General features: G+C 39.1%; 2 protein-coding genes across 5 annotated transcripts in view; both read right to left on the reverse strand.

Moving 5' to 3' along the window:
- Positions 1–44: 44 nt before the first annotated feature.
- sinhcafl (SIN3-HDAC complex associated factor, like) lies at positions 45–4,027 on the reverse strand. Of its 3 annotated transcripts, none has more exons than XM_084360055.1 (6): positions 3,930–4,027; positions 2,629–2,791; positions 2,378–2,477; positions 2,177–2,291; positions 1,120–1,270; positions 45–1,021 (listed from the first exon to the last, which is right to left on the reverse strand). In XM_084360055.1, the coding sequence occupies exons 2-6, from the start codon at positions 2,754–2,756 to the stop codon at positions 838–840; spliced, it is 678 nt and encodes a 225-aa protein (XP_084216181.1). In that variant the 5' UTR covers positions 2,757–2,791; positions 3,930–4,027; the 3' UTR covers positions 45–837. The 3 variants fall into 3 exon arrangements, with proteins under 3 accessions (XP_084216181.1, XP_084216179.1, XP_084216180.1); XM_084360053.1 differs by having other exon boundaries at positions 1,120–1,273; XM_084360054.1 differs by lacking the exon at positions 3,930–4,027 and adding an exon at positions 3,049–3,858 and having other exon boundaries at positions 1,120–1,273.
- A 1,228-nt stretch (positions 4,028–5,255) lies between these two features.
- dennd5a (DENN/MADD domain containing 5A) overlaps positions 5,256–13,656 on the reverse strand; it is a 40,199-nt gene continuing 31,798 nt past the window's right edge. For both annotated transcript variants that reach the window (XM_084356496.1, XM_084356495.1), the window contains 9 exons: positions 11,864–11,992; positions 11,242–11,363; positions 11,000–11,145; positions 9,702–9,820; positions 9,428–9,609; positions 9,085–9,167; positions 8,174–8,297; positions 7,817–7,985; positions 5,256–6,779 (listed from right to left, as the gene is read on the reverse strand). In XM_084356496.1, the coding sequence (XP_084212622.1) occupies positions 6,596–6,779; positions 7,817–7,985; positions 8,174–8,297; positions 9,085–9,167; positions 9,428–9,609; positions 9,702–9,820; positions 11,000–11,145; positions 11,242–11,363; positions 11,864–11,992 (1,258 nt within the window). In that variant the 3' untranslated portion in view covers positions 5,256–6,595. The remainder of the gene's footprint in view (positions 6,780–7,816; positions 7,986–8,173; positions 8,298–9,084; positions 9,168–9,427; positions 9,610–9,701; positions 9,821–10,999; positions 11,146–11,241; positions 11,364–11,863; positions 11,993–13,656) is intronic.

A 13,656-nucleotide genomic window follows, 5' to 3' on the forward strand; every position in this document is an offset into this window, starting at 1 on the left:
GAAGTAGTGGTTTGCCATTCTGTAATTTTAAAAAAGTTTGGATGTACCAAGAGCCAAAACACTGTATTTACAAAATTCATTTAAAAAACATTTGCTTTACAACATGCATTGTCATTTCATTGGAGGCTGTACAAAAGAAATAAATAAATCACTTTTGTCATTCCAGAGGGCAGAGGAATGTACTGCATGCATGGAGTGTTTTAAACTTGCGGCATGCTTAAGCTGTGAATATGTCAGATTATACACACACATTAAAAGCTCATTACGTTCATTGAGAACAGTTGTACTAATGGTCCCTGGTGTAACCAATTTGTGCACTAAAAGACCCTACAGACTCATACTTTTGGACAGATACGACAAAACATTGCAGCAACATGTTGAAGAGTCACACACACACACGCGCGCGCACGCACACAAAAAAAAAGCTGTTATTAGAATAGCTGGTGTCTTTCATATGCACACTTGGAAAAATTATGAAAAAATAGAACAGTCTTGATATGTACGAAAAAGTGACAATATTTTCACAAACGTTGATCAATACAAAATTAACAAAAATAATTCAGAATCAGAAATGGAGCCTTAACAAAATTTTCTTCCTCATCCTATAAATAACACTAATGCCCTTAAGTTTTTTTTTTCTTTTTATCTTTCTATAAAAAAGAAAATTAACTCTATACAAAATTTAAAAAAATACCCATATAAAAAGTAATATTACAAAAGAAAGGAAACATCTAACTAACAGATATAGTTGGAGTGGAATTGGGGAGGTCTGCCACTGGAGACAAATCCAGACGGGGATGTCTTGGATAACCCTACAGGGGGATTCAATAAAAGCGATCACCAGCTTTCTTTCACTACTTCTGGAAGTGGTGGAGGAAGTGTGTCTGGAAGGTGTGCGGCCACTTGCGTGGATGCCAGCGTCTTCTGTTTTTTGGAACTGCAGCAGGGCTTGAAAAGTCGAGGATCAATAATCACCTCTCCGAACCGCCCCTTATAGACAATCCCACAGCACACCTTTTGCCTAAAAGGAAAACAAAAACAAAAAACAGATGCTTTATCATCATATGAAAACAACAACAACAGTTTAATTAATTTGTCCCGCAAACAGCAGTAGCTTACCTTTTCCAGTACAAACGATCCAAGAAGGAGAAGATGGAGGGAGTCGAGCGTCTTTGTTTGGACTCGATGTCTGAGCCATCGTCTGACTGGTTGCTGTAACTGGGTGACTGCGCAGGAGACACACTGGAGGTCGTACTGTGGGCATCTGAATCTGCTTGGAAAACAAAAGAAATACTTGGTTAAATGAGGACTATAGTTGACTAAAGTTTTAACAGTTCCCTCTCAACCATGATTTATTACTGGGCAGAAAGGTTACAATTAACAGATGGGAAATTCAGCAAGTCTTAATATTTGGGGGGATTTTTAAAAAAATAAATACAAGGTAGAGTGAAAGTAGGTCAACAAAAACTCATTTGAACAAGGGCAACAATTATCAATTATATTAATCATTTATTTTTTGTAGTCTATAAAATGTCTGTAAACACTGAAAGTGCCCACAGTAATTTACTGATGCTCTGACCAACAGCCCAAATGCATGTGTTCAGTTTACCATCACGGAAGACTAAAAAAAAAAAAAAAAAAAAAAAAAAATCCACATTAGAGATGCTGGAATCTGGTATTTTTCGTCAAAATTTATGCAACTCAATTTTCTGAAAATTCGCTATTTAATGAATACTGAATCCAGTGCATGCCTTACATTGCAGTTAAACTACACTACTCAAAATTAGTCAAGGTTATTGGGATATTTTATTGTTTTACTTAATTGTTAATTCTGTGACATATCTGAATTTTTATTTTGAGAATATTTTTGGTCTGCAGAAATAATGCAACACATTTCATTAGACTTTTATTGCATATCCATGCACACGCATTTATGCACCCATATCCTAATATCCCTTACTAATTTTGAGTAGCGCATGTCTGCCCTAACAAAAAGAGCCACAAGATGCTGCTATACAATCAATTTTTAATTACGCCATCAGTTTGGGCTGAGAAGAGAAGGAAACTACAACAAACCCAAAAATTGCATGCATCGGTCTGACCATGATATTAGGTACATAAGTCATCATTTTAATCAACAAATCATCTGGCATGCTAATATTTTTCAACAACTTACTTTGTCTCTTTAACTTGTGAAGCTTCTTTAGCTTGCTTTTCTTCTTCCCATCACTGTTCTTCATCTTCTTGGGTTTTGTCACCTTGAAGCCTGGTCCAGCTCTGGCATCCACCACCTGAGTCAGGTCACAAGCAAGCAAGTCAATTGAAGGCTCACGATAAACCAGAAAAGATCGTTGATGTGTTGTCTGACATCACTTACATGGTTCCAGTTCTTCTTGGAGCCATTAGGTAGCTTCTTCCACCTCTTCACCAGTAACACACAGGCATTGCAAATGTCTCCAACACGATCCTCTGACAGCCTTTAAAAAAATAATAAATGGAGCATGCAAACACAGTGGGAAGTTTAACACCCTGGTGCATTGGTTTAATCTCAATTCACATGCACACAAGCAAAACATAGGAAGATTAACAGTGTACAAACGCACAACATGAATGAATGGGAGCTCTTACCCAAAACAGAGCCTGAACGTCTCCTCATATCGGCTGCTGTCTGTGAAACGTGAGCTGGAGGACTTGGTCTTGCAGATGCAACAGCCGTCGTTACTCCGGTAGATCTTTGACTTGTGAAAGCCAAACATAGTCTATTTGTTGGTCAGTGTTGTGGCAAAAAAATCTGAAAACGGAAAACAAAGATCGGTAATTGTCTCAGTCCTCGTGATGAGCGCCGTGAATGTCTGCAGACAGTTGTGCTTTCTACTACGGAGAGGGGGGCGGTCCCTGAACGCACACACACACACACACACACATATATATATACACACACAATCCAGTCTTAACCCATCATTTAAACACATTTCGGTATGAAACTCAGCTAGTAGATAGAAGTTGAATCCATTTAAAGTGAGTTACAAGTTAAAAAGCTGAACTAACCTGTTTAAAACAACCCCCGAGTAAGGCTATGTGTGGTATTTAAAACCAAGTCGCGGGAACACCAAAACATCAAAAAACAGACTTCACACTGACGTTATAACCCGATGTTATAGGTTGTGTTGGAAAAGAGGCAAACTATTCAAATATAAAGGATGTTTGAAGCTAGATTTGATGTATAAAGCAACCGAGGCAGGCTCTCAAACTTTCAAACACTTCGCACGGTTAAACGTAGGTCAATCACAGATACGTTACACCCACAACATAGCGTTCTACTATCGTTAACTGACGCCAATGTTACTTTTCTGAACGCTGGTTAATGCCACAGAAACTTTTATGAATTTGTTAGCACAAACACAATGGATATATCAGAAGCCAGGCATTGTTCAACGACAGACTTGTTTGCAGCGAATACTCGAAACAAAAAGCGGGCAGGAGCGCTTTCTGAAGTCAAGAAACAAAAAGCTACCGGGCTATTCGATGAATTATGTGAAACACGCGTGATTTTAAAAACACAATTATCAACTTGGCGCAATTCGCTTGTGCTGTCACATTTGGAATAAAATACGAAAAGTTGCGATGAACCCGTCCTTCCCTTTAAATTCTAACTTTTGCCCGCTAGAGCGCCAAATATGGCTCATTGTTGTTAGCTGTTAGCATGCTAGCTAGCCGACTCAGCTACCATTACCACGCCACGCTCTCGTTCACTTCCACGTTATCCCATTGTCGAGGCGCTTCGTCTTTGTACATTTAGCTCGCAACAACTGGAAACGAACACGTCAGGTAAAGATCACCACACGTTACGACCAATCTACCCACACAAAACAAATCACTAAAATTCCACAAATGTAATTTCTTTACAAGAGAAATAACGATGCACTTACTGAACAAAAACTTTGAATCTTCGCCGTATTCTTTCGACGCACTGCGCATGCTCTTACTACTAATGCATACAGCTGGCCATTAGAATATGATTTGCATAAAAAGCCGGAATGAAAGGGCTGAGCCTACAATGACCATATAAGGAGTGCAGCCGTTGAGTTTGAACCTGATTCGACCAATCGCTGCCGTCCTCGCGTGCTCTCCAGAAGACATGAATGATGGGAGGCGTAGTGAAAGAGCGGGAGATCGCCGCGCCGTCACAGTTGTTAACGGCCTTCTTTTTAAACTCAAAGTCCCAGAATCCACCTGGCTCAAGGCTTTAAAGAAAAACAGCTATATGACATGGCGCGAAGAGTTTGTTGACATTTTCTCAGCTGAGAAAGCACATCCAGCTTAGAATATAAATCTGTCCATGACCCGCTTGTCAAGGCTAATACAGTTACTTTTCAACTATGATTACATGGGGAATTCAGAGTTGTAGGTTAAATATTTTACGATATTTTGTTTTTAATAAACACAAAGTAGAGCTAAAGCGGGCCAGATAAGGCGTAGAATAGACTTGTTTCAACTAACACTTGCTTTCATTATCTATTCATCTGCATATTACTATAATCGTTTTAAAAGACATTTGATCCATTAATGTTAGAAAAATCACCATTTCTCAAAAAACAAGTTCACATACTGGCGAAAGTAAAGATATTGTGTTGAAATATTACTTTGGTAAAATATGATAGTAATTGAATAAAAGTATCTGATATTAACTGTACTATATTCAAGTACCGAGCGTCATTTTCTGGCAGTAATGCACTTAAGTATCAAAAGAAAACCTACAAGTAAAAGTACATTGTACATATATTTACAAGTACACTGTATACTGTGGGTAGATTGATTATTGTATCTGATATTCAGCATTTTTCTGATTATCTGAATCAGTATTTTGTTTTGTTTTTTATGTTGTCTTTTATCCGATTGCTGATAAACTAAATACATTTTAAAATGTTATCTCCAAAGTAACTAGTAGCCTAACTTATTATCAGTGTCAAATAATGGTAGGGGAGTAAAACTACAATATTTCCTCCAAAATGAAGTGGAGTGGCAGTATAAAGTAGCAGAAAATGGAAATACTCAAGTAAAGTACAAGTACCTCAAAACTGTACTACTTGAGTAAATGTACTTAGTTATATTCCAACACTGCTACCAATAGTCCAGAGGCCAAAGGTAAAGTAAATGTTCACATTTAAGAAGCTTAAGTTGTTTTTCAAAGTGAACTTCATTTTCTTAGCGGAACATATAATATAAATAAATTAATGAATAACTGTAAACTCTGATACAATTAAATCCACTTTAATGCATTACAGATGCTTTATTCTTAATATATTTTTACACTGTACACTGTTGCTCACTTAGTAAACACTACATTACACAGCTATGTCAATAAATGTACAACAGTACTGGAAAACAAAAATATATATCTCCCAAGATGCTCATGTGTGGGTCGTACACAGACGAGTACAACACAGTCATTCCAGACGTTGTTGGCACAGAAAAAACAGTCCTTCACATATCAAATCTCTTGTTCTGCACTGTTAAGTTCAATATATGTAACGGAGGAGGGCCAGGTAACACCTCAAGACAGCCCGATATGGAGAGACCAGGGGGCTGAATTTTCTCTCTTGTGGATATTGCATAGCAAGAAACCATGATGACAAAATCAGGAAGGGGGGAACAAGATGTCCTTTTGCCTCCTCACGCAGGAAGCAGGGGATCATCCTTTATCACGAGGAGTCTACACAGATCATCACACTGTTGTTGTTCAGAGAAGAGGATAGATGTAGTGTAAGGGCTGGGGTGGCGGTAGAGGAAAGGGCTGGTTGGAGGTATTTACATGAAGGCTGTAATTGTGATCCACTTTGCACAGAAAGCCGGGAGGACAAACCAAAGACTTGGGGTATTTTTCTCTATCCAACTGAATGTACTGTCCATCACTGGATACAGGCTTGAGCCACACAGTCTTATTATCATGCAAAAAGGATAATTTTCTCTGCTAAAGGTATTCCATGTAAAGATCTGCATACTAGTACATTTCCCAGGGAAAGGGTCGAATGTAACAGCCTTTTTTATTTCTGTGTAGGTGAATCATCGTCCACACTACAAACCCCCTGTCATACACATACTTATAAAGCATACTTCTACATCATTTGCTTTAAGCTCTGCGTAATGACAATGGAATCTGAGTTGACAACAGAGCAAGCAACTTGACTGATTTAACAAAATAATACTGTTTTATCTCTGAAAATATATTAACAGTTTTGATCCTCACTTTCCCTTAAATATAGCCATTGTCAGCAGTTCATGATAACAATGAAAATATTTAGCTTTCAATAGAACATTATAGCACAAGTAGGTCAATAAATGTGAAAATCATGGTTCATAATAGAAAACATATTTTTAACATCTAATGGCAACATCATTGAGGATAAAAATAACAACGTATCTTGAAAGGCTCATTGCACTTAATATATGGCAAATGTAACAGTAGCTTTAATATAAGCCAGAAAAAGTCCTTTTGTTCAAGTCAGTTCCTGCATATAAAAGGTTCAGTTATTCTTTTTCCGTGGTCCCCAGCGATCTTCCCGGTCAGGTACAACTGGTGTGAAGTGGGTTCAGTTTAGATCCCAACGCCTTTGACAAGCGAAGCCTCCAGGGTGATGTTAAACTCCTGCAGAGTCTGTAGTACTCTGATCAGAGAGTTTACCAACGAGCGGTCTTTTATCAGTGCAGTCTCCTCGTACATCTGAGTGGTGATTGGACAGTCTGCGAGCAGAGCGATCCAGTGATGCAGCAAATGGTCCCTGAGAAAAGAAGAAAACGCAGACACAAAGTGGCGTCAACACAACAGCTTCTACAAATTGCAATTACTGCATGTTGCAGTTTCCAACAAAAATCTCTGTATGAAATATCAAATTTATTACATAAAGGATAAAAACACAGTTGTCCACTGACATAAGAATCACAGCATTATTATATACACTTACTGTAAAAGCAAAGCCACAAACACTCTTCAGCTTTGAGGAAGAACTGAAGGAAACCAATAAAATATCTGATACTTCAAGAATCCTCTAAGGAGAGATCATTTTTCACTCGACTCCTTTCAGGTCAGGATATAGGGTCAGATATAGAGCAGTGCATCAGCTTCTGTTAGGGATTCAGTGTCTTAACCAGACAGTTCAGCAGGAAGGATTGATTTGTATCCTCCGGGCTTTAACGTGATTTATGGTTGTACACTGAAGGAATACTATGCAGGATTTTCTTAAAAAACAATGTTGAAACTCATACAAAATGAATCACTTAGGACCCAATGTGTGTCGGTGGTGGTGGGTATGTGCAGAGAGCCTTCCCTCTGCCTGTATTTTCTTATTTTCGGGACGTTTTTGGGCGTGAGCCTTTTGGCAGCCAATTACAGTGTGCACATATAAAATTGTGGCAACCAGGTTACATCATTGTCTCTTTCCCTCTCCTCTGCTGGATGTATAAAGAGCTGCAGGTCTGTGTGCCTATTTGACTGATGGCGGGGCTGAGCTACACACACACACACACACACACACACACACACAGGCAGAGCAGAGTGGCAAACAATGGACAAGTAGAGGCGTGCGCTTTGGCTACATTCATACAAAATCTGGAAGGCTATGTGGAGGTGTGTCTATTTGTTTTTATTAGAACATAACCGCCACCAATGCCACTCCTTTCAACTTTGAATGGTGTGCTTACAAACAGCAACCAACAAATCCTGCATAGTATGCCTTTAATGGGTTATGATGTAGATACAGAGAGTATGCACATGGCCACAGCAGACTCGTCTGGAGGTTAGTAAATGCTGCCGGCCTACCTTGCACCCAGACAGACGAGCATCTGGAACTTCCCGTCCTTGCCGATGTTTCGGGACGTGTTGTTGATGGCGCGCATGAAGCGGCAGAAGTGGCGCACTCTGGTTTGCCAGTTTTCATCCGGAGTTGCCTCCCGCTGCTCAGCACTTTCAAAGTACACTTGAGACTTCTCTGTTTCAGCAAAAAAATAAAAATAAAAATAAATAACAGTCATCAATTGATTATACAGTAATATAAAAATCTGTTTTAAAAACTACCACATTTTTTGTCTTTCAGACAGTCGAAACATTTAGATTCTGGTGGAATATCACTTTGAGGGCTGAGGTAGTTTAAAGATGGTAATGATATTAACTCTTTACCCAAGAAGTCCCAGATGAAGACATTCTTAAAGAGTCGGGGTGATTTGAAACCGTGCTGGAAAACTTGCTCCAGAGCCCAGACGAGGCCATACTCCCCACAGAGGAGAAGGGTCAGGCTGCCTCTCTGTGGAGAGCAAAAACAACAAAAATGCATTTAGTTAGAAGTGATTATGAGGCTGGATGACAATTAAAAGGAGGACTTGCTAGGTATAGCTCTTAACAGCTTCTCAGAGCCAGTCATCCCATCAAAAAATAACAACTATACTTCCCAGTATGTTGCAGAGAAACCGGACTAACTGGACACAGCCATCTCAAACAGGTAGCTAATGAATCATTTTAATAGATAACAGCTTTCAAGTTTACTGAATGTTATATTCATTTTAGAGATCATGGAGAAAATATTTAGTAGGACAATTTCTATTCTTAGCAGCCACTCTACATTGTTAGTGCCGGTACTGTAAAGAGGTGGAGCAGAGGTGGAGGGGATTTCCCTGTCAAAAGAAAATCCTTTGTACTTTGACTACACAAGCAATGATTCCTACAACCTGTAATCAACAGATAAGTTACAATGCACTTTAAAAATCTCCTATAGGGATCGCCTTTGATTTGGAAACATCACTCCATGTGCCTAAATAAGTAATAGTTAGCAGTGTTGGTGCTTTATATTAGTGCATCCAAATCACAATAACAGGCATCATTCCAGGCCAGAAAAACTGATCAAGAATAATATACATTTCTGAAAATCAGCAAGAATTCTGCTTAATATGTTTTAACAATGTGAATTAAACCACACAGCCCACAGCTACACTGAGGGGGTTCTTGGGGACCACCAGAGCAGAAAGCTGCTATTCTTCATTTGCAATGAATAATAGAAGTACATGTCGGGGCCTGTCTAGACTGCAGTCTCTCACCTCCTTCTCCGGCTTGTGGAAGTGCTTCACAATCCCATTGATGGCCTCTCCCACTCCCTCCTGGATCTGACCTGTGTTTAGCTCTGGATGAGAAGAAAAAGGGCAAACAAAGATTCTGTAAGACAATACAAGCACAAAGGGAGGAAAAATCCCCATCCAGATTTTATCTATTTGTCATTGTGCTTTTGCAATCATGCATTTGAACTTTAAGCAGTCAAGGTATTAAAAACAAAGCTTCAAGTATCAGTGAGTGCAAAAAGTTTCTAATATCAGCTAGAATATAACAAAATCCACACACGCCTATAACTTAAAGCTTATAGTTACGCGGTTTTGAGTAACTTACTTGGTTTGCTGTTTGGCGAGATGGTAACAAACCTCCTCATCATCCCCGGGGACTGCTGCATCGGGGGCGTGCGGCACATCCTCTCATCGTTCTCAGTGCTGGGGGTCATCAGCTCTCCTACCAGGATCCTCTCCAGACTGCCGTCATCCACACCCTTCCCCAACCACCGGCCACATGGAAACCTGCACAAAAACACATTTTGTTCATTTTTTTGAGACCCATGTGGTTTAAACAACACTGCAGCAGGTACATTTCTCTCAGAAGACGTGCTCACTTGTAAGTGTGTCCCGTGATCTCGTTGCGGACCATGACATACTCCACCAGCCACTTTGCGTAGAGCCCTGTGTTGTCATGACCCATCTGCACTGTGGTCAGCTTGCCTAGGTTCTGACACTGAGAGAGAGAGAGAGAGAGAGAGAAATATTAGCTAATTCTATTAAAGAATAGTTGCGGTTTGTTACAACTTGGTCTTCTTTTTATAATTTTGGTGATCATTTTTATTGATAATTTGTTGACTGAAAAGAAGTCCAACAGCAAAATGGAAGACGAGCGGTCAGATGATCACAAAGGTTTTAAAGTATTAGCACATTTGTCTTCCAAACTTCAAAAAAACAACAGAGAATGGTTAAATATTATTACCGTGTCAGTTTAGGTCATATCACAGTTTACAGACCAACATATCAGACTAGCTTTTAATTTCTGTGCAATGAGGCATCATTATGGACATTTCATGTCTGCTCACTTTCAATTTTACCAAACAGAAAAGGTGATTAAAACTACAAAATTAACCCTGTATTTATGTGCTCCTCAGATGGTCCCTTTTCATGTTTTGGGAGGTATTTTTTCCCCCAACTTTGGTCTGTTTATGAGCTCTAAGTCATATTAAGTAATGTGGAAACAACACCACAAAGAAAATGTGTTCTACTGCTTATGTTGATAGCTGTTTTAAGTTTGAAGCTTTATTTACAGACTTGTTGCTGAACAAGTATATTACCTAAAACCCCTTTAATATTGCTTTCCCTAACTGGTTTTCAGAGTTAACAATAATAAAAAACTTTTCAAATTAATCTACATCACTCAGGACAGAAACTACGTGTCAAAGCCCTAATAGAGGGCTCCGGGGTTCAGTTCAGATAAAATATAAATGAAGAAAATGATTTATATGCACCTTTATTCCTGTTTTCAATCATTTACAGAATGTGTTAATACATTAAATATCTGTGTGCTAGTGCACCTTAATGATAAAGGTAAGTTGCACCAGTGCAACCAGCTTAAAAGTTAGTCTGGAGACCTGCTAATAACATATTAAAAATAACAAAAATTGATATGTAATCACAATTGATGAAACATTTTCAACCAAATGCACTTTTGTCTGCCATGTTTCTGCGTATATGATATCAAAGTCAGCAAGTCTTGTCCCTAAATATTCAAGTTTCCAAGTCGTTAATCCGACCTGAGGGGTCATTCTCATGAATTTTCCCACTCGGGAGCAAATTTTTTCGATCATTCCGACACCACATGAATGCACTATATGGTCCAAGTTGTAACAGAGTGGACTTAATTAACACCAACCTCAAAAGTGATCTCCAGAGTATTTCTGGGGACCTGCAGGACGCCGGTCTCTGCCAGCTCACCAGAGACACACACCCAAGGGTTGGCTGTGAACATAGAGCCACCCAGCTTCTTACTGGGAACAACCACCACATGGTAGGGGATCACTGGGAGAGAGAGAGATGAACGTTATATAAAAATGTCAAATAAAATCACTTGATTACAAGTATGTTTGGGCTGACTGCAATTCAAGTAGCACTCACTGATGGTTGTAAAGACGTTGGTGAAACAGAAGTAATCAACAGCGTTAAAGGACAGGAGGTGGTAGAGAAACTGCTCCTTCTCATCATCACAGCGGAGGAAGGCGTACCGTTTGTACAATTTCCTGAAAGAACAAAGAAGACTGTTTGAGGAAATTGTAAAAACAAATATTAACGCTTAGACTATCGCAATTAAATCATATTTGTTATTTTCGAATAGTGAAGTTCCTCAACAGTGTCATCAGCATGATGATACTTTCATTTTAATTCAAATGGATGACAAAGTGAGTCCTGTTTGATGCGAGGTAGAACAAATGATAAGGTAAGGTCACAAAAGGCAGACAGAAACCCCCCTGACCCAGTTCACCACTCAGATATTAATTATGCAGAAGGCTGTAAATTATTTACGTGGCGGTGGACAAACGTATGATGCTTTGAGATTTCAAAAGAGTTAATGTATTATAAATGGGTAGATCACACGTCATCCTAATTTCATATGAGACAGACATTCCTCCAGAAACACAGACAGAAGGTCAGGATAAGAAAATACAAGAGGTGGGAAAAGAAACTCAGTGGTACTTTTACTGTTGTGAGGAAGGTTTGACTTTTGTGTCATTTTGCTCACTTTGTCAGCTCGTGGTCTGAAAGCAGCTGCTTCAGGTGTCTGGAAAGCAGCTTCTTCTCCATGGAGAGGCGGACCCAGGCTCTGGCCTTACCCACATCTGTCTTGATCTCACTGATGTTCTGAATGTGTCTGAAAAATAAACGGACAGATCGAGAGGTTCAGTGGAGCTCAAACACAAACACAAACATCAGGATGGCTTTTTTTAAAGGATTCTTCTGAGATAACACAGGAATGGGCCAAAATCACAAATGTCTTCTGATTATTTTGAGTGCACTTGGATCTTCGAGCTATCTTTTGATAAATCGATAATTCTCAAGTCTATAAAATACAGGGTTCATGCAGCTTTTTAATGGTAAAGTTTAAAAACCATTCAAGCACTTTCAAGGTACCTAAAACAACAATTTTCAGACTCTTGAAGCCTTTATTATCACACGAAAAATAAATTAAGTTTACGTAATTTCCTATGCAGCAATCAACGTACAGTATACTGTCACTTGGTTTATTTTACAAGCTGTTCATATTAACTTTAACTGCATGACTTAATAATGATTATTATATGCTCGCTCTTTTCAATTCCAAGAAATAAACAAATATGACATTTACAAGAGTGATTGTGGAGATGAAACACCTGATTATGTTGAAAGTCAAGATTTTTTTCAACGATTATATTCAAATTCAAAGCATATTCCTAAACTTAAAAACATATAGTTAAATAAAGCATTTTCCAAACTTTCATAGAGTTTTGTGTGAACCCAAAGTGATGTCATAAAATATATTGTTTTCTCCAAAGAACAATGTAAAACCCAATGAAAAAAAACAGAGAAAAGAAGAAAATCTTCACTTTTGAAAAGCTGTGGATATTTGACTATAAGAATTACTGCCAATTATTATTAATTATTATTAATTGCTTATACTCACCTTACCAACAAATCATCTCGGCACTATAAATGTTATTCTCAACCTCAGACTTGTATGAATATTATATCATACAGTAAGTCTGACTTTCCCCAACATTACCCGCCGTGAGTCGCTCTCATGACCAAACAAACAGCCCAGTGCGCCTCTGCTGTGGCATTTTTAACCACGCACTCGGTCCCATGTCATCGCTCGGAGCCACTATCATGCCTCTAATGTCCAGACACATTCCCTTCCACTCCACCTGTGCCATAAGCTCGTCTGTTAAGAGCTCCTCTACCTTCCATCCCCCTCCCTGTCTCCACCCTCAGCGCTGGCTCACACCAAGTAACCCACTTTTTACTTGTCATCTCCATGGCAACGGAGGAAAGCATCTCGTATATTCAATGTTATATTTTATCCGCTACCTAAAAAAACACAGGGTCGCACAGATAATCTCTAATTAGCTCAAAAACAAGGCTAATTAGTAAAAATATTTGCTGTCTGTGAAGACAATATTATCAATTATTAAACCTAATTAAGGGCTAACTGATGGTTTCTTCTGAGCACCCTGAGTTGACCCCTCCTCTCTTCCCAGTCAGACTGGTGGGGGGTCTGGTAATTAGGCTGGAAGTAACGTGCTGTTATGCGCCTCCTTCCCGCAACACAAGCCCTGACTCCTCAACTCTGTCTGGGTTACAGTAGATGACATGACAACAGTGATGTCTGCTGTGCCATCTCTCTCACACACACACGCACACAGTGTTAAAGCATGCAGGTGTCTTGCAGAAGCTCTCAAGAGGCACTGAATGCTTAGTGTTTAATATAAATATACTAGAGTAAAACAATTTGAGCAAACGGGGGCACCAGGTTGGCCTGAGGGTCTGGGACAGTGGTCA

Source organism: Pagrus pagrus (assembly GCF_965226575.1).
Source record: "Pagrus pagrus genome assembly, chromosome: 1".
Classification (NCBI taxonomy): domain Eukaryota; kingdom Metazoa; phylum Chordata; class Actinopteri; order Spariformes; family Sparidae; genus Pagrus; species Pagrus pagrus.

Excerpts from the sequence above, each read along its gene's own strand:
- sinhcafl (XM_084360053.1), bottom strand. The coding sequence starts at position 2,756 with ATGTTTGGCTTTCACAAGTCAAAGATCTACCGGAGTAACGACGGCTGT. Across the intron at positions 1,274-2,176 it reads TCACAAGTTAAAGAGACAAA|CAGATTCAGATGCCCACAGT; the intron begins GTAAGTTGTTGA and ends TTGTTTTCCAAG. Across the intron at positions 1,022-1,119 it reads GATCGTTTGTACTGGAAAAG|GCAAAAGGTGTGCTGTGGGA; the intron begins GTAAGCTACTGC and ends TTTTCCTTTTAG.